Source organism: Limanda limanda, chromosome 12 (assembly GCF_963576545.1).
Source record: "Limanda limanda chromosome 12, fLimLim1.1, whole genome shotgun sequence".
In the NCBI taxonomy this organism is placed as follows: Eukaryota; Metazoa; Chordata; class Actinopteri; order Pleuronectiformes; family Pleuronectidae; genus Limanda; species Limanda limanda.
This window is the reverse complement of record NC_083647.1, coordinates 17,308,670-17,333,265: the sequence shown is the minus strand read 5'-3', so window position 1 is coordinate 17,333,265 and position 24,596 is coordinate 17,308,670. Positions and strand designations below refer to the sequence as shown.

Genomic DNA, 24,596 nt, shown 5'->3' with positions numbered 1-24,596 from the left:
AAAGTGTAGGCGGGGTTAGTCAGTGCTGCATTCACGTGCTCCTCGGACAGTTTATTTTACAGGAAAATTGTTCCTTTTCAATGGTTGGGTACGAAATCACCCACTTATCTTTATTGGCTATACAACTCACCATATAGAGGACTTTACGTTATCGATTTTGGACACAGCCAATGTGTTCATGTGCTTTTTACGTCATTATTTAGAAACACTATGAGAGAAAATTGTTCTTTATTCATAAAAAAATTAAATACAGAAATAATCAATTTACAAAGCGCTTCACAAGTGAAAAATACATAGAAACTAACATAATGCAACCAAGATACCAAGCAACAGATGTGAGCCACTTCAGGCAATTATGTCCTGGCCTTCTTGCTAAATTCTATAGTATATGCAATACGTGAGCAATGACGTTGACGTGAATTTTCCCAGTCTGAAAATAGTTTTTTCCCGATTATTTCGACAACACGTGAACGCAACAGCAATGACGGTTCAGAAGCCGCCAAACTAGAAAAACACACAACTTGTAGCGAGTGTTTACCATTGACTGTATGGTGTTTACACAAAGTTAAACACAAAGTTAAACACAACATAACGGTGACGGATAAACAAACATGGAGGGAACATCTACCAGAGGTAACTGAGGCCGCGGGGAGCTCCACAGACCGGGAGGGAGTTTGTTGTGACTGTAGCAGCTAGTGCTAACAGCCGTGTGTTTGAATGGGAGCGACTGAGACTGAGTCTGTGTGTGTGTGTGTGTGTCCCGCAGGAGGAGTCCTGAGTGTCCTGAGTGTCCTGGAGGTCCAAGCGAGGAGCCGGAGACATGTCCCCCCGCAGCGGAGCCGCCTGAAGGGGCTGAGGGCGGAGGCTGAAGCCCTAAGGGTCCGGAGAGAGCAGCTGAAGACAGAGATACAGACACATCAGGTAGTTCATAGAGATAAAGACACATCAGGTGATGCATAGAGATACAGACACATCAGGTAGTTCATAGAGGCACAGACACATCAGGTGATCCATAGAGATACAGACACATCAGGTGATCCATAGAGATACAGACACATCAGGTAGTTCATAGAGGCACAGACACATCAGGTGATCCATAGAGATACAGACACATCAGGTGATCCATAGAGATACAGACACATCAGGTGGTTCATAGAGATACAGACACATCAGGTGATCCATAGAGATACAGACACATCAGGTGATTCATAGAGATACAGACACATCAAGTGATTCATAGAGATACAGACACATCAGGTGGTTCATAGAGATACAGACACATCAGGTGATTCATAGAGATACAGACACATCAGGTGGTTCATACAGCTACAGACACATCGGGTGATCCATAGAGATACAGACACATCAGGTGGTTCATACAGCTACAGACACATCAGGTGATTCATAGAGATACAGACACATCAGGTGATCCATAGAGATACACACACATCAGGTGGTTCATACAGCTACAGACACATCAGGTGGTTCATACAGCTACAGACACATCAGGTGATTCATACAGCTACAGACACATCAGGTGAAGACAGAGCTACAGACACATCAGGTGATCCATAGAGATACAGACACATCAGGTGATTCACACAGCTACAGACACATCAGGTGGTTCATACAGCTACAGACACATCAGGTGGTTCATACAGCTACAGACACATCAGGTGATTCATACAGCTACAGACACATCAGGTGAAGACAGAGCTACAGACACATCAGGTGATTCATACAGCTACAGACACATCAGGTGAAGACAGAGCTACAGACACATCAGGTGATTGATGAAGATACAGACACATCAAGTGGTTCATAGAGGCACAGACACATCAGGTGATTCACACAGCTACAGACACATCAGGTGGTTCATACAGCTACAGACACATCAGGTGAAGACAGAGATACAGACACATCAGGTGATTCATACAGCTACAGACACACCAGGTGAAGACAGAGCTACAGACACATCAGGTGATTCATACAGCTACAGACACATCAGGTGAAGACAGAGCTACAGACACATCAGGTGATTGATGAAGATACAGACACATCAAGTGGTTCATAGAGGCACAGACACATCAGGTGATTCACACAGCTACAGACACATCAGGTGGTTCATACAGCTACAGACACATCAGGTGGTTCATACAGCTACAGACGCATCAGGTGGTTCACACAGCTACAGACACATCAGGTGGTTCATACAGCTACAGACACATCAGGTGGTTTATACAGCTACAGACACATCAGGTGAAGACAGAGCTACAGACACATCAGGTGATTGATGAAGATACAGACACATCAAGTGGTTCATAGAGGCACAGACACATCAGGTGATTCACACAGCTACAGACACATCAGGTGGTTCATACAGCTACAGACACATCAGGTGGTTCATACAGCTACAGACACATCAGGTGGTTCACACAGCTACAGACACATCAGGTGGTTCATACAGCTACAGACACATCAGGTGGTTTATACAGCTACAGACACATCAGGTGGTTCATACAGCTACAGACGCATCAGGTGGTTCACACAGCTACAGACACATCAGGTGGTTGATACAGCTACAGACACATCAGGTGGTTCATACAGCTACAGACACATCAGGTGAAGACAGAGATACAGACACATCAGGTGATTCATACAGCTACAGACACATCAGGTGAAGACAGAGCTACAGACACATTAGGTGATTGATGAAGATACAGACACATCAAGTGGTTCAGAGAGCTACAGACACATGATATCTATTGAGGAAAATCTGGTGCAGATCCCAATTATAAATGTAAGTGTGCTCAGGAGACTGTTTGGCCTTGTGAGAACTCTGCACTTCACTGAATACTGCTGCATGCTGATGGCTTGTTGTCCTGTGACAGAGTCTTCAGAGACTGAGGACGTCGTTGGACAAACAGAGCACACATGAGGAGGAGGAGGAGGACATGGATGAAGACTCTGAGAACTCACAGCTACTGAAGCTGATGGCCAGACACACACAAGTGAAAGATCTTCTACTCGCCCATCACCTCATCGGTACCGACTATCACCTGTGTCCCTGTGTAAAGAACATTCATATCAGTGTCTTTACATCCTCCTCACGCTTTTGCTCACCTCACCAGGCGGGTACGACATCGTCAAGACACGCCACGGCAAAGGAGTGTGCGTATCCGTGGCGACGGCCTACGAGGGCGTCTGCCTGGAGACCTACAACCTGGAGATGGACCTGAAGCCAACGCTGAGGATCTGTCGCCACAACGTCCCCCCGTTCATTCCCCTGAGCGTCCTCGCCGAGCAGAGCGACTTGCAGACGGACATTCGGGCTTTCCTGGACACGCTCAGCCAACATCTCAACGCCTTCGCTGGGCGCAAGCAGCAGCTGAAGCTTGTCAAGGTGCCAGGTTGAGTTCTGATAAGCCTGAGACAGGTTGGAACACCTGCCTCTATAGCTGCTACATGATATCAAAACCTGGCCTCTAGTGGTGAAAACATAGGAATTGCATCATTAATATGGTTAAATAGGGTTCCTATAAAAGCATACTTTAACATTTTTTATGTTGAGATTATAATGCACCGAGGCTAAAGTCTGATATACAACTGCTGAATTGAGCTTTATCCTCTAAACCAAAACATAAAGCAGATCAATTATGCAGCTATAACTCAAAGCAGCTTCTTTTACAACTTGACCCTGACTGACCTTGTCCTCCGCCCGTTTGCAGGAGCAGCACAAGACCATCGAAGTGCTGGAGAGCAACGCCTTGTGTTCGATACTGGTGCTGATGTTCACTGTGCCGAAGACGAAGACCGCCATCCTCTGCACGCTGAGCTACAGCGACCACACCACATGTCTCCCAGCAAGAGTCCAGTTTGAATGCAATGGTAAGTTTGCAAACTTTTTATTGAAATCATGTGACTGTACTCAATATGATGCAGGATTTAACTTACACACAAAGCTGAGCACTGCTTCTCATTCACCCTGCGTTTCTGTTATTAATCAACAAGCACTAATTCTCTCTTATTCTTTATCATATCATGTTTGATTTGAGAAAATAAGTCAAATATACACTTCATCAGTAGCTATTTCCATAATTTATCAAGTTATCAAAATAACAATAAATATTTTTATGTTTGAGGATATTCTCTGTGGGACCAGCTTGAATAAATCACTTCTGGCCGTTTTATGGCTGACACAATGATTATTTTCATTATTTCTTAATCTTTGGATTACTTTCTTTAAAATAACAAAAAGTGTAAAATAAGCCCACAGTGAACTATCTGATAAACTGTTACACCAACAGCACAAAACTTCTATGTAATGAGTTCACAGCTCCTCTAAAAGTTTTTATATTTGGTTATATAATAAATAATTATTCAATTCAACAGAGGATTAAACAAAACTTTCACCATCAAGTTTCACTTCCAGCCACCTGACTTTCAACAGACTAAACAAATAGTAAATGTATCAGACGGGAAAAGATCTTTCTTCTTGCAGCCCTGTTACACATCAGCATTCAGGAAAGTAAAAGGATGAATTAAATTAATAAATTAAAGCAGATTGGTTTGTTGAATAGGTTTGTTTATGGTATTAAACTAAGAAATGTCATTATAGAAAGTATTAAACCTAAAATATTCAAATATCTACCTTCCCAGCAAACATGTTAATACCAGGATGTGAACCCACATGCCTTTGTATTATGTACGTATATTTCTTTTTCAGTCAAGGAGATTCTTGAGTCTTCTGAGTGGAGGAAAAACTGCGGCCTGCTCATGGAGACTCCGCTGCACAAAGCTTTGATGACCATGAAGAAGATGGGGAATATCGTTTAATCACAAATTATGAAGTACAGATATCTACCGATAGTAGATGATACATTTGTGATGATGACTTTCAGGTTCCTCTATGGAGGTTCCAGTATTTCCACACTGCTTTTGTCTTTCAGACTCTCTACAAACGCCGCCACCCTCTTGTGTAACGTTTCCCTCTGAAGCCGCCGCTCACTCTCCAGTTCCTCTCGGGCTTTCCGCTGTTGCCTGGCCAGTTCCTTTTCTGATATCGAGTCGATGGTTGCAATATTTTTCATCTGCATGAGCGACACGTTGCTCTGGACGTAGCCTCTGTGTCTCACCGGACTCGGGGGCTTGGTCGACGGCAGCGGTGCCGATATCGACCGACTCTGCTTCACCTCCTCAGATGCATCACGGTGATGCTGGGATCTTCTGCCGTCGGACGTGTGAACGCCTCTCACGCCTGTCTCCGTGTCCCTGTGCTCTCCGATCTCCTTCATGGCGATGCTGCCTGTGGCTTTGGGCTCGCACACTTTCACCATCACCACTCGTCTCTGCTCTTTCATCAGCGAGTCCCGTCTCTGCTGCAGCGTTTTACAGGTGTAGCGGTACTGTTTGTCCAGCATGATCAGTTTCTGCTGGAGATCTCTGTGCGCCTTTTGGTTCAACACTCTCAGCTCTCTCTGCAGAACCGCTCGTCTGTGGACTGGATCCATTTGTATAAGAACTAGATGGAGAAATACATGTTTTTACACCATTTCCTTGTGAATTTGTCATGTTACTCTTTATAATAAAACCAATGTCGTTACCTGATGTGCGTGCATCATTCCACAGAGTGCTGCTAGACAGTCTGCTGCTATGGCTGTGTGAGCGTGTGTAATATAATAGCCCCATTGTATCTGAAATGAGGTGAATGGGATAGTTGGTTAATTGCAGTGAGGTTGGATTTCAGGAGGCCTCCACGGCCACAGAGCTTCTTGCACGCTCCACAATAAATACCGATGTCACATGATTAGTCAACGTTTGAGATCCACAAGTTATACTTTAGGTTTCAAATATAGTATAATAGAAAACCACTGCAGACCAAGTGTTAGCTTCTTTAACAATAATGTAATCAGGATGTAGGGACACAGATCATGAGTTCTCCAAAAGAAACTCAAAACCAAAACTTCCTCATTATATTCCCTTGACAATACTTGATGTTTTCCCTCCACCAGAGCTGGAATAAGGAATTGATATAATTATCTAAGTTGTTTCTAAGCCGCAATCTTCTGGTTCCAGGTATAATTGGGTCCGTCTCTCCCTCATCTTGTTTGACAGTAAACCTAAATATTATTGAAATGTATTTTCAGACCGAACAATGAGTTGATTAATAAAGAGAACATTCAATGATTTAAAAATGCATTGCAGTTGCAGGTCTTAATACATTACTCTATTTCTCCATTCGCTTTACTTTTACTAGACTTGTTTTCCCTGTTTATAATTAAATTGCTCCTAAACTTACATACATCCTCACTGATCCTGTTGGTGAAGATCAATATGATTATTGATTATTGTGATTTTCCTTTAACATGGCTCGTCACAGTCACGCAGCCTGGAGCCTCCTCCTCTTCCTCTTCACAGTTTGGTGGTAAGGAGGAGGAGGAGGAGGACGATCATGGCGCAACAAAACAAAACTTCCCACAATCTCACTTTCTTTTCTCCCAGTTGACGAAGCTTTAAACGTCTTTTATCCGGTGAGTTCATTTTTCGATGTTTGAATATGTTTGATAATGTACAGATACAGAAACACTGTTTACCACTGTGAGCTGTGCGCTGGTGCATCCTCTGCTTCTCGTGTCAACTTTAATACAACTTCATTCATCTGTTGCAGGTTTAAACACTTTAAATTCCCTAATAAACGTAACTAGCGGATCCGTTCACATTTCAGCGCATGCGCGTTGCGTAACTGGGGATTGTGTAACCAATCCTCAGTCAAATAAATAACTTAAGAACTTTGAACTGTTCTTTCTGTTCTTCTTTCTTCTTCTGCTAAATAGTTTTGTTTTTCATGTCCTCGGTTCATAAATAATCTTTTCAAGTTGTCACATGTTTTTAAAAGGCTGGTTCACCCAAATTATTAGAGCAGCAACTGTAACAGATTTTCTGATTAAATGTAGATTTTTCTTTTCAGAGTCTGAGTGAAAATTCATATTTTTAAATTAAAAAAAATTCAATGATTCCTAAAATGTTATCAGACAATTGTGATTAAGGTGTGATATTTAACAGCTTAACCAAAAACTTTTGTTTTTGAATAACAATAATAAAATGAAAATTAAACAATTAGATACATTGTTTCTTCTGTAAAATAAAACAGTTCATATTTGTACACCTAATTATTGCTGCAATTATTCATTCAAGTCAAACTGTGTGCTCGGCTGGACAATTCTATATATAAGAAAAAAAAACTCAAACCTTCAAAGTGCACATTCATACATTGTCAAGTATGGAATGGAGTAAAGAAAATGTATTTGTTTATTCTGAGAATCATGTTAACACTAAGCACAGTGCTTTTGTTTTATGTAAGAAGGCACTAAAGCATGTTTGCATTTCGATATACTGTAATGTGATCTATAAATAATTGGGAGGATCACATTTGCAGTTTCTGTAAGAGCCGTCTGCTCGGGTATGGTCGTCATTGCCACTGAGGTTAACTTCCCTTTTGCTCTTTTTTCAGAGTTACCTTTGCTGGAACTGTCAGATGCATCACATCCTGCACCCTGGAAGATTTTTATGGGGAAACGTCTACCAGACAGTGAGTGTTTGAAATCCAAATGAAAAGCTTTCATGAAGTTGCCTCAGGTTGACTTGGACACAGCATTTAAAGGGGTTGCAACAATGATTTAATTGTTAAACCCATCTTAATTCCTTAGTCCTGGAGAAAGTGTTGCACGAGTTTTGCCAAGATGATGCAGGCGGTGTGTGTGGACGTCCCCGGAGGACCAGAGAATCTGCTGCTGCGGTCTGTCCCCAGACCTCAACCCAAAGATGGAGAGGTCCTGATTAAAGTTCATGCTACTGCTCTGAACAGGGCAGATCTACTGCAGGTACACTGGTTATTTTATTACCTTTGGACAGAACTCAGATGCAAAGCAGCCAAATAATAAAGTGAAAAACCTCCGGGCTCTTGATTTTCCACAGAGGCGAGGACTGTACCCACCTCCTCCAGGTGAGAGCGACATCATCGGCCTGGAGGTGGCTGGGACCGTGGACACGCTGGGCCCTGGGGTGAAAAGAGGTTGGAGGCCAGAGGACAGGGTCATGGCCCTGCTCTCTGGAGGAGGATACGCAGAATATGTTGCTGTGCCTGAGGAGCTCCTCATGCCCATTCCCCCGAATCTCAGCCTGTCTCAGGCTGCTGCCATCCCAGAGGCCTGGCTCACCGCTTTCCAGCTGCTGGCGCTCGTAGGTATATCAGCAACTACAAACAAAAATCACAATCACACAACAAATAATATGTGTTTGGAAATAAACTGGCATATTTAATGAAGAATTAATAATAAATTATCTGATAATCACTACATAAATAATAGTACATGTATTTATGACTGATCATTTTAGTTGCAACTGGATGTTCATAAAAAAGAAAAAGAAACAAAGAATAATACCTTTTTAAAACAGCCAGAAAGACACATGAAAACAATTCTTTCAAATTAATTCCTTCATCAGCACATTCTCTCTCTGTCTTCTCGGCTGCAGCTCAGGTGAAGGAGGGTGAGGTGGTGCTGGCTCATGCTGGAGGCAGCGGCGTAGGAACGGCTGCCGTTCAGCTGGTCCGTCTGTTCGGCGCCGTGCCCATCGTCACGGCCGGGAGCGAAGAGAAGCTGAAGATGGCCGAGACACTGGGAGCCGCAGCCGGGTTCAACTACAAAGAGGAGAACTTCTCACGGGGAGTCCAGGACTTCACAGGAGGTGAACTGTGGAATCGTTTCCATGATGATTTTGCACTTTTGATTTATCCAATATGATGCAAGTCTGTAGAATTTTTCTGTACACTTCCTACTTCTTCATAATCATAATAGAGACCGTGGTTCATAATTACTATTTATTATTGTCATTTGTTTGTGGAAATATTAAATAAACTCCTGTTCTTGTCACCAGAACTTTGTTTAACTCAGGACATGCAAATTATGAAAAAGATGAAGCTCTTGTTATTCCTTATATATCTATAAATATTTTTTGTTGTCAACAAATCCCCCAAAAAAAACAAAACCAACATTGTGATTTTATTGGGATTGTATAGAGATCAGTTTATTCAAAAGGCTGAATGATTTCCTGAAACAGCTTTTTTGGGGGGTTTCTCAAAATGGTGTTCTAGATGAAATATTTAATTTGTTAGGGACTATTTTGAGCTGTAGATTAATACACAATCGGAGGCCAAGTAGAGATGATGTTCGTTCGTTCCACTAAAAATAAACGACAGTCTGCATCTGAATGAAGGAACATTTGTGGATCATTGTTGGTTCTGGTCTTTAAAGGGATTTGTCGACAAGTAGAATATCAACAGACTTTAAGATAAATACATACTGCAACTATATTCATACCACAATAGCTTCATTGTCATTTCACAGGCAGGGGAGCAGACGTCATCCTTGACTGCATTGGCGGATGTAACTGGGAGCAAAACGTGAACTGCTTGGCCACGGACGGACGCTGGGTGCTGTACGGCACCATGGGCGGCAGAGCGGTGGAGGGAGACTTCCTGGGCAAGCTGCTCGCCAAGCGAGGACACCTGCTCAGCAGCCTCCTCCGCTCCCGCAGCCTTCAGGTGAGAGTTCCAACGAAGTGACAAGCTGACAGAGATGTAATGAAAATCTGACAGGTTTCAATTGCTCCCTTTTGTGCACTCTTGTCTTGCCAAATGAGGCCATTTAAATAGAGTAAATGTAGACTATGTGTCTCCACTTCACATAAAGCAAAAATATCTCGAACACGAACGCTGCCGTCTTTACTATTTCAAGCACAGGCCATTTTAACAGCAAATATCTAACAAAAACCAAACGTACTGGCAAAATAACCATTTGAACATTTATCAGTTTGAGAAGAACTACATCAAATGACAGAAACCATCTTTGAGAAAAGGTTTTTAAGCGAGTACTTTGACCTTTTAGTTGGAAGTGGGTTTTTATTACCTATATAGCAGCCAGCCACCAGGGGGCGACCACTTTTGTGGAGCCATCATGTCGTCCATCTTTATATGTCTATTTCTATGCTGTGAACACATCTCTTGTATTTATTCACATGTCTGTGACTAAGACTGACTTCTTCTCTCCTCAGTACAAGGCGGACCTGGTCCAAGCCTTTTCTACTCGAGTGATCCCGCACTTCTCGGACCAGGCTGCTTCCCTGAGGCCAGTGATCGACAGCACGTTCAACCTGGAGGACATCGCAGCCGCTCACAGGCACATGGAGGCCAATAAGAACATGGGCAAGATTATCATCAATGTGATTCCACAGAAACAGGAAACTCAGAAGCAGTGATTTTGACAGAAATGCCATTGCCCTGATATGTATTCTTGATTTATGCCAAACTATTTTCTTACAAATATTATTGTGATTTTATGATTAAATATACAGCATCCAAAAATAAAATAATCCAAATATTTTACATATTCCTACAGTGCAGTTTCTGTGTGATTACAGTGATAAAAAGTTGACGACCCATCTTTAAATATTGTGTTCATACTGGAGATAGAGGCCTCCTTTGCACAAGTAATTTAAACTGCACTATATATGTTCACCACTAGATGCCACTAAATCATACTTTTTACAATACATTTCTAAAGCTGATGAATATTACTACACATTCACAAACTAGATTTTTGTTTTTTTAAATTGTTTTTAACCATTTATATACATGTATACATTTTTAGATGCACACAAAAAGGGTAACATACAACTGCAGTCTGTGAAAAGGCGTGTGGTTACTTTAAAATATTAACAGTTCTTATTTGAATCCTAAAATACCTGAGTTGTCGATAGAAACAGGAGAGATGCCTCAGGGATTCATGGACTGAGATACCTGAAAAAATCTAATATTTTAATAAATCCCTTCCACAAGCAGAAAATACTATTGATTCCAATTTGATGCCACACACTTCAGTTTACACTTCAGTATACACTTCCATCTCTTAATTTCACTTCAACAGCTTCTTCATACATCATGGCTGAAACATAAATTATCCTACCACAATTTTAGTCTGTAAATACTAAAACCTTTAGATTTAAAAGTCACAAAAGCGAGTACAAACATAAAAACACTGCACAGGTGATTTAAAAACAGGCAACAACTTTTATTTTCAACGGACATAAAATCTTATAAAAGCACAGTAAATAATCTACCAAAGCGTATTTTATAATCATGATCACAAAGCCACAAGCTTTCAATATAATACTGTAGTTATTACCCTCTAAACTAGTATTGCAGGAGTCTGTGACTGTGTGAAGTTAGCGAGTCGTGTGTCTCGACATTCAACTGTTGCGTTGTGTTTCTCACACATTAACCTGATGAACTGCAGCTTCCAACCATCTCAGGCGTCTGAAACACAGTGAAACCCGGAGCTCACACACAGCCAGGGTTACAGATGACGTGTTTGGTTTGTAACTGACATTAAGGGATGAAAACAGTGTTGCTTGTAGTTACAGCACATTTTTACTGCATTTTCTACCGACTAGGTCTAACTTTTGGATTTTTGTGTCACTTTATAGCAAGAAATTGACATGTGAATAACTGTATTGGATGAATAATCAACTTGGACTACTGGCACATGCTTAAGCCACAGGAAAACACCACTGTTATCCTGTCAGGTATCCGGCAGCGACAAAATCTCAGTGCAATATCCTTAAAGCTCTTCCGTCTTCAGACACCTCAAGACTGAAGTTTGTATTTTTCCTCTTAACTAAAACTTCGCAGCTACCAAACTCAAAAGATGATCACTTTTTTTCAGGAGCTGGTAAAAGTTGATGTACAGGAACTTCAGTGATGATACCAGTTCACAGACGAAGGTTCATGAGGCACTGAGCTCTGTCATTAAACTGCCAGTGTAGTTACTGGGATCGTGGGGAACAGAAATAAAATAAAAAGGAAACAATGGCACCAAACAGTCCAATCTCTAGTGGGTCGTACTGGTAGAGTGGCTGGGACAAAAAGGCGTGTGGGAATAGAGGGTAGACATGGTTAAATATTGAGTATATGTTGTGTTCAGTAGCACCAGGAGAAAGAGTTTGTGTTCATCAGCGTCAGAGCGTCTGAACGATGACAGGATACAGTAGTGACATGTGTTCTGCGCCTCGGATCGGCAGCTTGTGTGTCGTGTAGTGATGGATGACCTCCGGGATGGTGGAGAAGGGAGGGCTGTTCTCCCCTAGCACATAACGCCCGTCTCCAGACTTAGCGAACTTCATGTGCATGAAGCCTTTGCAGCTCCTGGGAAATAAGGAAAGAGGAAAAGGGGAGGTGAGTCTTTCCCTAACGTCTCTTATCAACAGATTCTGCATGCAAATACACTAAATCTGTGTTGACGAGCTTCACTGGATTTTGAATTAAAAAAGGTTCAGTGTGTAAGATTTAGGTGAAAGGGATGAATATAAAATAATCCTAGTGATGTTTTCACTCGTGTGTAATCATGTACAATATTGTTGTCTCTTTTTCCTGTATATTTGAACACTTTATATTCACATCTGGAGCAGGTACTCTCTACGGTGGCCGCCATGTTTTTTTTACAGAAGCCCAGACTGGAAAAACTTAACAGTTTGAGTTTTTATGACAACTGAGGGTGAGGTGAGGGGCATTCAGCTGAAACATGCAACTTCACCACTAGATGTCACAAAATTCTACACACTGAACCTTTAACAGTAAACAGCCCTTTGTGAAGCAGAGGTGGCGAGGCTTCAGGGTTCTTTAATGTTTTTCTAGGCAATCGGTTTTCACTTGCCAGTAATGAGTGGGGAGTGGGTGCTGTAGGGTGGGGGGGTCGATACATAGATCAAGTGTGTAGATGGGAAAAAGTTGATAAATTAGAAGCTGCTTCGAGGTTGAGAATATTCTGAAACAAATCCCAAATGAGGCAAAAACTGGATCAGATCATTTTTGGAAACAGCGCAATGCAGTTAACTAGATTAGAAATCCCCTTTAAGAGATTGCTGTGATATTTCAAATTAACACAGTATGAGGAGACCTATTTTTAGATCAAGTGCAACTCACAGCTGAAGAAATGCTGCATCTCAAGTAGTTTACCACCATGCAGTACACTACCAGTGCCTGGGTGCTGGGACTCAAAATGGTCAAAACACACCAACTTGTCTCAATTTGTAAAATGAAAGAGGGGAAACACGTTTTAAAGTCAAATAAGTAAAGCAGTAAATATATTTTACCAGGGGAAAAAAAGTAGCAATCACCATTTCCAGTGAAAGCACAATAGCAATGTTTGATTTGAGAAACCACCCTGTCACACAAATTCACACACTGCTCCGGTAACTTCACGGGACGACTGTAATAACACAAGTATCAAATTAAAGACAAAGCAACAGATACAACTGCCACGGAGAGGAGTCGAGTCCAGATGTGAATGTGTTGAAAGAGAGTGTAAACAACAGAGTCAATAGGAGTGTCTACCTGAGTGAGAGCGAGTAGTCGTTGCGGCAGCTCTGGCTGTTCCTCACCAGGTAGGAGCTCTCTTTGCACAGAGTCAGCAGCGCCTCTGCCTCTGGACGGCTCAGGGCTCCATGGTACCATCTGCAGTGACCGGGAGGAAACAGACTTCGTTATGATGTCGGCTCTTCTCTTAAGTCTAAAGTTACCCTGTGAAGTTTTCCTGTAAACACTCTGTGACTGTTCAATGGATATTTTTCCTTACAAGTGAGACATTTGCAGAGTTGCTGCCTGTCTGAGCATATAACTGCCTTCTGTAGTTCATTACCTGCAGTTTGTTAAAAAGTATGTGAAACTATTTCCTCTTTCTAAGTCCAAATGCATTACATCCAGCTTCTAAAATGTGTTTCTGGTTTGCCCAGCCTCCTGACGAATAATAATAATAATAAACTGAAAATATTCAGGATTGACGGGTGGTCGAAAAAGGTTTACAAACTTTAAAAAAAAAAAGAATACCTTTAAAAGTGGGAAACGTGATGCGTTTTTTAAACTACATTCCAACCTCTTATTGAACAGTTAATCATTAGAATAATTCGTAGAATCATCAATTAAATTGAATTCCTAGTCACAGTTCTTCATGGTCAATTGTATTTTCCTGCAGCACAGCCAGCGAAGGGAGTTGAACTTTGTGAGACACAGCCTAGTTCTAGACATCTGAATCATTGTTCACTTTTTTTATTGTTCAGCATTTCAAACAAGTCTAATGTTGTGATTAGAGAAACATATGACAGACTGTGAGCAGATGATACTTGAAATTGCTCCATGGCCAAAACGGTATGTAAATAACACATACAAGTGACAGCGGCTTTTTTTGCAAAACCACAAAGAGTCATTGGAATAAAACAAATGTGAGCCACCAGACACATAAATATACTGGTAAAAACTGGTAAATAAACTGGAAAAATACTAAACTTAACTAGACTGACTTCATACTTTCCAAGGATCATACACTATACAGGCAATAGATTTCTCGTGGACCCTCACATGTCGACTTACACTTGTCTCTCCAGATGCAGATACGGATCCACTCTCTCTCCCAGGAGTGGAGGGGTGTCACCAGCCAGACGGAGTGTAGATGCCTCGGCTGAGGTGGTTCCCGTCTTCGTGAGCCTGGTCTGTTCTGTCTGAGCTCGCGATCGCTCCCTTTCTGCCCCTTCAAACTGAACTGTGGCCAGAAAGAGAGATGCAGCTGGTTAGTTTAAGACACATCAGGAGCCGAGACATAAACAACAAGAATGAAAGAGTACCTGCTAGAGCTTTGGAGATGTTGTCCTTCTTCCATTCCCAGGGCTGGTCATATTCATCAGCTGGCCGCTCATCGTCCTGTGGGAGTCTGCTCTCCCTGCTGTCTATCAGGCCCAGTCCGCCCTCAACCTTCGGAGTTTGGTGGTGGTGACGAGTCCTCTCCTCGTATGGGTTATCATACAGCTGACCAGGATCTCCACTTCCAGATCTGTTAGTCATTCCGCCGTGCTGCAGTTCTTTTAGAAGAAAACAAACAGATCCAATTACTTCCTGTTGAATTTTACGATAACGTGTAACTGTTTGTCCCTTTGTATAAACGATACATTTTAACGTAGAAGTTAAGATTAAGAGCTTGTGATAAACCTGAGATGATCCGCTGGGCCTCGAATGGCTCCATGTAGCTGCAGCAGTCTGTCGCTGCGGGTTTGGCCTCCCAGGTTGGTCTCCCTCTTGGGTCTGGACGGGCATCAAATGGGTCAGAGTAGTCTGTGTCACTGTCCGAAGCTGCTGGGGCAGAGGGTACCACCTTCGGAGAGAGAGAGAGACAGAAACAATAAGCATTAAACAACAAAAATGGGGAGGAAGAGCTGGAAATGTAAGAAATATAGTTGTAGAGCAGAGAATTTTTCCCAGCAAGGAAAATGAATCAGGCGACAGAGAACACTTACTGGTTCTTCTTGAACTGCCACAGGACTCAAGGGGATTTTACAGCGACCAAACTCCTGAGAGTCCACTTTAATGAGTCTGTGTTTAGGAGACACCACTTTCACCTGTAATGTAACATATAGACACAAAACACTTTCAATAATAATCCAAACAAATGCTGAAAAATCTGGAACCAGAGCAGTTGCAGTGATAAATATGAGCTCAGTAGTTATCATCCAAAAGGTAAATGCATCCATCTGTGCATCAATGAAAGCAGGCCGTACCTCCACACCATTCGGCAGCACTGAACCAAACGCAGGGAAAGAGGGAAGACTCATTGTGGAACTGCAGGAGCTGAAACCGCCATTCTGCTGCTCCTTCTCCGAGGGCTGGTATGGGTCCTCGAAATCGAGTTCCTTCTGAGCTCGGTAAGCCCTCAAGATCTCACTCTCTGTGTAATCTGGTCTCGGGGGCTGTGGAGGGTCACGCCTGCTGCCGAAGTTGAGGTAGTCCTTCAGCCACTTTGCCATGGATCTGGGGATGACATTAAAATCTATTTATTTATAGTCTATAAAACACATATGTACAGCGAGCAACATTAAAATACAGATCATACATCTCAATAAGATAAGATAAACCTTTATTGATCCTCAGTAGAGGAAATTAAAAATCAAAACAGCAGCACAAGGAAGTGGCAAATATAGAAAGAATAAAAATAGAATACAACAGAAGTAGAAATATTGGCATTTATACTGTTAACTGTTTTCTACATGTGCAATATGAAGATAGGGATAAGTTGTGTAATTATTCCAATTCTTTGTAAAATTCAATGTGCAAGATGTGCAGCAGCTCTCTCTTGAACTAAAGAAATAGGAATGGAGTAAAAACTAAAACATGACGTGTACAAATAAGAAAATTAAGTTCAGTGTGAGAATATGAACAGAGAATGGTTTGCACATGAACCATTGTATTGCACAGACATAATATTTATATATATATTTTTTTATAAATAGTATTTAATACACAAACACCACTGATGAGAAAAACATGAAGCCAGTCGTTTTTAACATTTAACATGTGAGTTATTAGTGTCCGGTTGGTTTAGTGGCCTGATGGCACAACAGTGGCCGGGAGTTGGATTCAGTTTGGGGCTTTTGTTTGCAAGTGTTAGCCCCAGTTAGCCCACAATGGTTGACACACATTAAAGACCTATAAAGATAATCAACAGGTCCAGAGATAAGACGTCCACGTTTAACACGATCACAGCTTTGACACTGAGGTAAAGCGGACAGTGTGGTTTTAGATCAATTCCCCCTAATCACAGCAAGCTTTAACAAACCGCTAGTTAGCATCTCGGGTAAATCGGAGGATTCAATCAATTAGTTTAGTTAATCAAACCAGTTGATTGAAGCGTTTACTTCTGATTGATACATGACAAAATGAACATGTCAGTCTAAACTCAAGTTGTGTTGCACGTATGAAAAAGAAAACATGGTTTAAATCCGCAGAGTCGACGTTAGCCAAATGTGTGAATGTGCCAGAGCTAAGTGAAGCTAAGTGAAGCTAGCGTCGAGGCGTCCTGAGCTCTCACCCTCTTTCTCTGCATGGACGGTTCCCGGGTCCGGTTGTTGTGTTTCCTCCTGGTTTCTACCTTCCGGTGTTTACCACACCGAGAAAACAAAACATGGTTATCCGTGAAACCGGTGCCGCCGTGGGTCAGGTGGGGCAGCTAGCGTTAGCCGGACCGGGATCAGAGTCACACCGGCCCCGACACAACAGTCTGCGGCTGGCTTAAAGGGGAGTGGAGGGGGGTTCGGATGGGTCGACACTAAATGTGGGGCCACATGAGTTCCTGCCTGATCCAAACCTGGTGTAAACCTGATGTAAACCCGATGTAAACCTGGTGTAAACCCTTCGTCTGTAACATGTAGGTTCAGTAATTTGGACAATATCATTATTTATTTACTTATTATTTAATTTCTCCAGTTTATAATGGAGTCAAAGCTCTGCAAGCCAGTTTCTGCCAGTGAAAGAAAACAAGGATGGGTGCTGCTGGATAAAAAAGTCCATATTATCAGAGAGGAAACCAGAATTGTGATAAATTAAATCAAAATTCTTAGATATACAATTTGAATTATCACAATAATTAGAGGGTGAGCCATGACTATGAGATGGTATATCAAGACGTAGAGAGGACCCGCTCTCGATGTAAATATAAAGTATTTAAATATAAAGGTCCATTCTAGGTAAAGAAAAGAACAAGTAGTACAATTTAGAAGAAAAACACTAATGAATACATTACCAGGATTAATATATATTCAGTTTTTCTTTTTGAGAAACTCATGATGATTTGCAGGATTTGTTTTATTGAAGAGCACAATCCCTGTCTTCAATCTTAATAATGGAAATGAAGATATATGTCCAAGCAAATGTTAAATGACATAAATTGACAATATGAATTATATAAAACATAAAACTGCCAGTGCTTTTACAAAAGCTCATTTCACCCTTTTCAGCTCCAAGACAAGTTTGTAGTTAGATTATTTGTGTAGTTACATAAACGTTTGACAGTGAATGACCATAAGAACATAGAATTACCAATTCACATTAAGAAAGTCAGAATGTTGAGGTGTTGCAAAAGGTTAAACATATTACATGAAACAAAACTGTTACAGTTAAACTGATTTTAATAAACATTAAAAATTCAAACATTGCCATTTGGTATAGGTAAAATTCTCAACAAAAACAGGTCTATGAACAAGTGGGATGTGCCGCGGAAGATTATTTCGGTTTCACTGGATATGGATAACAAACAATACAATTCCTGCTCATAACAGTCGCACATAGGGGTTTTAATGGGGTAGACACACAAGCTGGTTTACACACTATTTTGTGCAGAGCAAAGAAGTCCATATCATCACAATTGTGTGTCAATCACTCAAGTCATCTTCCGCTCAGTCGCTGTCATTGCTGTCACTGTCTGAATACGCCCCCAGCAGGCTGAGAGACGAAGACACCTTTTGTGTGATTATGGGCTTTGAAGCATTTGTGGACACGGCCGTCTTGGATGCCAGTGAACCTGTAAAACAAGACAAAAGATTACAGTGACTTCAAGTCATATACAAATGTTTAACTAAAGATGTAAAAAAAACAGCTGAAGATGGATGTTTGTGATGAAAAATGGAAACATACAAAAATCACACGTGTAAATGTTCACAGATTTTTTACTAGTATTCGTGAGGTCATAAACTCAGACCCTGATGTGTTACCTGTTTTTAAAGATGAAGCAGCAGTACTTGGTTTGTTGACAGCTGCTGTTGGTTTCCTTTTCACCACCAGGGACCCCAGGGATTTTACACCACCCAGTGTCCCCACACTCTGCTCCCAGCTCTCAATCTTGGCCTTCTTCACTACTCCAGCTGAGGCTCCCTGGAGAAACACAGCATGAGATGAATATTCACAACTCACAGCCTCTTTTACAAGCTTTTTTTATTAGCTGCCTCTTCATAACACATACTACATAATACTGCAAAGCTGGTAATTCCACACTACTATCACATATACTGTCTGTATGTGAGTGGTCGTACGAACCTGTGTCTCTGTGGGTTTAATAGTTGTGAGGAAGTCTGTTGGTTTGATGGCGCTGGACTTGTTTGACTGGGAGCTGCTGCTCTCCGCTTCTTCTTTCTCCGAGTCCGGGTCAGAGTCAGAATCCCTCAGTCTTTTTATGAGGGCTCGTTGCAACATGTCCCTGAGAAACAATGTCTGAATTCAGTCTTTGTTCGTTTTTTTTAATGATTCCTGCTCAAGTCTACATCGATTATAAGAAGAGTGAATGACAAAACATATCAAGACATGGGCAGAGATCAGGTGAATGGGAGACTATGCAGTGGCCATGTAGTCTTAGGAAGGCCGGCAAACTACTTATATTTATTGTATTATGGAATAAACGTCTTTTACTGCCCATTGTATATTTCAACCTTATTCACTAACCTGGTTTCAAGCTCATCCTCTTCTTTCTCCTGTTCGACCTTCCTTTTTTCAATATCTCTGTACAGGCCGATCATTCCCTCGAAGTCCACCTGAGCCTGTCTCTGGTTCAGCTCCTGAAGCTCCTGAAGATTCTCTATAACCTCCATCTCCATCTTGGAATCCTTTGTGCGGTTCTCCAACACCTGGCCGAAGATGGAAACCATTTAGCTTCTCTGGGCAAAAGCCTGAACGCTGCCCAGTAACACAACAAAATGTTTATGCACCGACCTTCATGGGGTTGTTGAGTTCCTCCTCTTCTCTCTCATCCTGGATTCTCTTCACCTCCTCCTCAATTAGTTTCTCTGCTTGGAAGTTTCGTGTCGCACCATGCTCCATTGCATAATCTGTGTTTACTGGATCAGTCTACAGGAGATAAGACACTATGTTATGCTGGAAGTGTCACAAAGTAGTTGTTTTGTCTGATTTCAGTAAAATACCTGTAATAATTAGAACATTAAAATCTCACCTTAAACGTAATCTCAGCAAGACATCGAGTGCATTTGATGTAGAAACGGAAGATGGGCAGTCCCATGTACAGCTCATTAATAATCGTCTCTTTGCGTGCATTGAACTTCTTCCCCTTGTAGATGTACTCGCCACATGTTTTACACCTGCAAACAACAGAATAGAAGCTGAAGACACAGGATTCATATCTAGAATCAGAAAGTCATTTTGGCTAAGAGCTAGTCCTGTTCCAACTGCAAATACAACTAAAATCAGAAGGGACCCTTATGTCTTCCGATGAAATTATCCATCGACTCCCATAGATAGCCAGCAATAACTTAATCCATGTGTTGAGGTTGTTCTCACTTTTATTTGTCATCTCTTGTGTGTCTTTTTATTGGAAATATGTCAGCATGCTAGGTATAAGTGACCAGTTTCAAATGTCTCTGTTTGTTGACCAATGAGCAACAAGACCTTAATTGCTACAAAGACTAATTTACACTAATATTTTGGTTTATTATTGATCACAACTCTCTCAATAAAAAAGTAGTATCACATGTGCTTCTCCGTGTCATGTGTTTAACAATCAATATGTTGAGATATCTTTGAAAACACAAGGCAATGTTGACACTTGCCTCAATAGAGGTTGAAACACATTCCACCAGAGTCCAGGTTTTAAATTTAAATATGTTGCAAAGCACAGTTACTACTCGATTTATGTCCTTAGATCCCAAATGCAATCTTGTGACACCCGCACTTTGCTGGATGTCAACGTCCTTCACACACTTGTGTTGTTTATGCCTGTGTATGGAAAACAGCTACTTGGATCCTCGAATGAAACACCATGAACAAGTTGTGTTGCATGATGTTAAACCTGCTGCTGCTGTTGACGATGATGATGTTAAATATACTGTGAGGACGAGTAAGACTTACCTCATATTGAATGGAGCCATCAATCTGACCACGTACTGTCGATCCTTGGGGAGTTTGAGCTTTGGGATTTTGGACGGATCGAAATCCGGAGGGTAGTATTTCTGTGGGAAAACAAAACATAAATATAAGATACCGGAAATCATTAAATTATAAACAACAAGGCAATAACGCAAACTGGTGGCAATAGCGAGCATGTACTTCACATTCTAAAAATCCTCAAATACAAGCACAATGTACTTTGAACGTCTGATGTGAGCAGATAGCTACACCACACTTAGCTTCAGAGCTAACGTTAGCCTACTCGGTGGATTACACAGATAACTGTACCTTCACATGACTTCACAGGGCAAAACATGGTCGATCGTGTACTTACATTCAACACTTTTCTTTCAGACATTGTTGCTTTGGATAGAAACCAAACGACGACTAGAAAACGGAGGAGGAAACAGTAAGGTCAGGATTATATCGTGGTAGCGCTCAGCTCGTGGAGGTACTTCCGGTGTCAACAGGAAGTGCCATCGATGTTTGACGGTAGCAGCTGCCTTGGTGGTCACATTGATCAAAGGCAGCTGCCTTTGATGCCACACTGTCTGAGGGATCTCACATGCATTCTGCAAGGACTCTTAGTTAAATACACTAACACCCATAAGAACATTTAAAATAGACTTATTGTGAGTACTTCAGCTTCAAAATATGTTTATGAGTTATGAACCTCTATTGTGTAAAAGCATCAGTGCATATACTAGACAAATGACAAACGAAGCTGTACAGTACATAACAGACAGCTACTGACCTACTACTTTTTAACCAAGTTTTATTCTCAAGACTTCAGTTTTTTTATGAATTCAGTTAACTGACAATGACTCCATGGGCAGCAATATTGATACAGGTTGGCTTATCCCGTTAAAAAAAAGTGAGATGTACTGATATTGAAGCAAACTCTTATTTATTCTTTCCCGGCTAACCAGTAATTTCAAGTACCAAGGTTACCAAGTACAAATTGCAATAACAGACACTAACAGCAGGTTTTATTCCTAAACTTCAAATTTAGATCCAGTGGCAATCACCAGTTGAGTTCACTTAACAGTAAGAAAAGCACAAAGTGCCCATAAATCCTGCAATCACAATACTGTGGGAATTCTGGGTGTGGACCTCATATACAGTCTAGTGTGAACGTGGTGTTTTTGGCACCGCTGTTTGTTCATTAGACACGTAGGGGGATGCAAGTGGAGCCAGAGGGAATCCCGTAAACTGCAGGGGAACAAATAAACATCTCTCTATTGTCCTCAGCAGGCATAAAATACAGTGGCATGTGCACTGGCTGTTTCTGTGCCTGACAATTATGCAGGATTACGCCCCACTTGCACTGAATTTGATCTTCCTAATAGTTATTCTGATATTCACAAGAATAGGGGGCATGAGTGCTACTTGAAATTCAACACCACTGGAGAGAGCCCTCTGTGTTTAGAAGTCTCACAAATTAAAGGACTTATTTTCACATCTGACTTGTCATTGAAGGATATGCACAGGTCTGATCGAGGGCATTTACACTTCACAGAGTCATGTCAGTGGGACGAAGACCAGCGTGCACAACACCAGGACCCTGAAACTAAAGCAGCTTGACAGCCCAGAATCCACCCATCATTCATTACATTATTTATATTCATGCTTTTCCCACTGTTACAGTCAAAAAACCTCAACCCCGTAATGGCTTCTTTCCATTGGGGGCATGGACGTCCTACTTACCTTGACTTTGACTGAACCCATTCTGTGGTTGTGTGGCTTTTAAGAGAAATAAAACCAGGATTATTAATTCAAGTTCTGTGCCATCCGTGCTCAACCAATCCCCCAAAAACTCGACCAGAAGCAAAGAATCCATAAATAACCATGAGATGGCTGGACCCTATATCATGTTATCTCAACATGAATTGACTTTGTGTGCCACGTGCCATCATCATGAAAACTGCAACCATCATTGGCCTCATTTACAATGCGGCAGTGTGTAAAACTGACCAAAGAGGATCAGATTGAACTAAGTGTTGCTCATGAGAACATTCTGTCAGCAGCATATGGTTGTTTTGCCAGTTTCCTCGTATTGTTTGATGGACCTTTTAACCCCTTGCGTCATTTACCAACAAAGGATTGTGAATGACTTCATTTAGTAGTGTGACAGGCAAAGTGGGGAATATGGAGTTTTTAAACAGCATCATCAGTCTTAAAAAACACACACAGCACAGGTCACTTTCAATTTTTCCTCGCTTGATTTGATATCAGTTAAAAAAACACAGGAGCAAACAATGAAAAGGCTTAATCGATGCAATGAATACCAATGGTACTTTGCTACAGAGACCAATATGTCGATAATTTTCAATTTGGATAAGCTCAGAAACATGAATGCAGATTTAATTTAATATAAGTCACCAGTATATGCTTGAACTTAATGGCCACAAGATCACAGGATTTAAATTAACGGTTTTAAAGTAGAAACATTCTCCCGCCCAACTATGGTGTACTTTAAACGTATCGGTGACTTGAATTTTGAATGACGTAATTAATGTAACTCCTTGTGCTACATGTGTGTTTAAAAGTGTCTAAAAATATCTATTCAAGCAGTTTCATTCATGACTTCCTCTTGTTATGAGTTTTTTTATGTTATTTTGTTATGAATACTGATATAAATAAAAACACATTCAAATGCATTTTGTTTGGTTTCTCCCTTAGCGACATGTATAACATCCAGATTTTTTAAGGTGTATTATTAAATAAATATATTATTTGAAATGATTAGCTCATTGGGTCACAATTAACTTCCAATTGAAATGAAGGAAATCCTAAACCTGCCTGTACGGTGTAGGAAGAAAAAATAGTGTAGGAAGAAAAAATAATTATGCAAATGTTAATAATGCATGGTCAAATGGACGTACAACATGCATAAATAAAGAGTATAGTCCTTAAGGTGTTTAATAAGCTGCAAACTTGCCACATATAGCCTATGGGATGTTTTGGGCACAGCGAAATAAATATCCATTCTATTATATTTGCTGAATTAATTAACTTTGTCTTGTTATTGCCTCTCAATGTTCAGCCTCATCATCTGACTGGGTTCAGCTCTCTCAGTTCATGAAATATGCACGTTTTCCCATACGTGGATGATGTCATGCTCTAAGTCTGCCTCTGATTTGGGGTACCACATCTGCTGCATCCCGCCCCGCACCATGTGCTCACTCGCCGGCTGCCAAACGATGAGAGAATAAACCCCAGGCCTGCTGCTGCTGGAGGGAAAAAGGGAAAGAGTGAGTATCCATTAACCGATTGTACAAACAAGTCTGAAGGGATGCGGATGTCCCTCGGCTCATTGCAGTGTAGAAAGGCAGGTGGGGTGATGTGCACTGGGAATGAAAAGGGAGGAGAGCATCCACCCATCCTCCCCGTTGTTCTCGCTGCCGGCGTAAATAGCGTGCGTAAAGTTGCCGGTTTGGAGGCGGTACGGCGGTGTTTTCGGACCGGACCACTGTCCACTGGTCACTGGTGTGTGTGTGGGGGGAGATGGGACGTGGTCTGGTCCTCGGTGCTTTGCGACAGCTCAGAGAAAAGGACTCACAAGTGTCTCAGTGTGCCAGACGATCAGCAAGCGTCCAAACGGAGGAGGACACAAAAAGAGGAGGGGGCAGCAATAGAGCAGGAGCAGACAATGCGGTTCGGCGATGCGCTCGTTCCTCTGTGCAATTTACAACCACATCCAAGTAAAGATGACATGAAGATGGGGGGAGAGGCATTCTTCCTGATTTGATTCTTTTTATTTTTTTATTTTTTT

The 24,596-nt window shown here is 41.5% G+C and overlaps 4 protein-coding genes across 4 annotated transcripts; 2 read left to right on the top strand and 2 right to left on the bottom strand.

The window, feature by feature from the left end:
• The first annotated feature begins 611 nt into the window (after nucleotides 1-611).
• On the top strand, nucleotides 612-4,836 carry cenpo (centromere protein O). Its single transcript, XM_061083449.1, has 6 exons — nucleotides 612-633; nucleotides 770-921; nucleotides 2,892-3,045; nucleotides 3,132-3,403; nucleotides 3,729-3,888; nucleotides 4,727-4,836. Exons 1-6 carry the CDS (start codon nucleotides 612-614, stop codon nucleotides 4,834-4,836), a joined length of 870 nt encoding a protein of 289 aa, XP_060939432.1.
• A 1,579-nt stretch (nucleotides 4,837-6,415) lies between these two features.
• Nucleotides 6,416-10,441, top strand: tp53i3 (tumor protein p53 inducible protein 3). The gene is made up of 7 exons (XM_061082433.1): nucleotides 6,416-6,530; nucleotides 7,511-7,588; nucleotides 7,707-7,880; nucleotides 7,975-8,242; nucleotides 8,533-8,745; nucleotides 9,405-9,601; nucleotides 10,111-10,441. Exons 2-7 carry the CDS (start codon nucleotides 7,535-7,537, stop codon nucleotides 10,312-10,314), a joined length of 1,110 nt encoding a protein of 369 aa, XP_060938416.1. The 5' UTR covers nucleotides 6,416-6,530; nucleotides 7,511-7,534; the 3' UTR covers nucleotides 10,315-10,441.
• A 664-nt stretch (nucleotides 10,442-11,105) lies between these two features.
• LOC133015427 (SH2 domain-containing adapter protein F-like) lies at nucleotides 11,106-17,151 on the bottom strand. Its single transcript, XM_061082619.1, has 8 exons — nucleotides 16,965-17,151; nucleotides 15,658-15,907; nucleotides 15,397-15,498; nucleotides 15,092-15,254; nucleotides 14,731-14,964; nucleotides 14,480-14,648; nucleotides 13,448-13,567; nucleotides 11,106-12,259 (listed from the first exon to the last, which is right to left on the bottom strand). The coding sequence occupies exons 2-8, from the start codon at nucleotides 15,901-15,903 to the stop codon at nucleotides 12,073-12,075; spliced, it is 1,221 nt and encodes a 406-aa protein (XP_060938602.1). The 5' UTR covers nucleotides 15,904-15,907; nucleotides 16,965-17,151; the 3' UTR covers nucleotides 11,106-12,072.
• Nucleotides 17,152-18,042: 891 nt separating this feature from the next.
• yju2 (YJU2 splicing factor homolog) lies at nucleotides 18,043-21,271 on the bottom strand. Its single transcript, XM_061082633.1, has 8 exons — nucleotides 21,156-21,271; nucleotides 20,783-20,883; nucleotides 19,872-20,016; nucleotides 19,634-19,768; nucleotides 19,367-19,548; nucleotides 18,965-19,124; nucleotides 18,643-18,802; nucleotides 18,043-18,452 (listed from the first exon to the last, which is right to left on the bottom strand). Exons 1-8 carry the CDS (start codon nucleotides 21,177-21,179, stop codon nucleotides 18,328-18,330), a joined length of 1,032 nt encoding a protein of 343 aa, XP_060938616.1. The 5' UTR covers nucleotides 21,180-21,271; the 3' UTR covers nucleotides 18,043-18,327.
• Nucleotides 21,272-24,596: the final 3,325 nt, after the last annotated feature.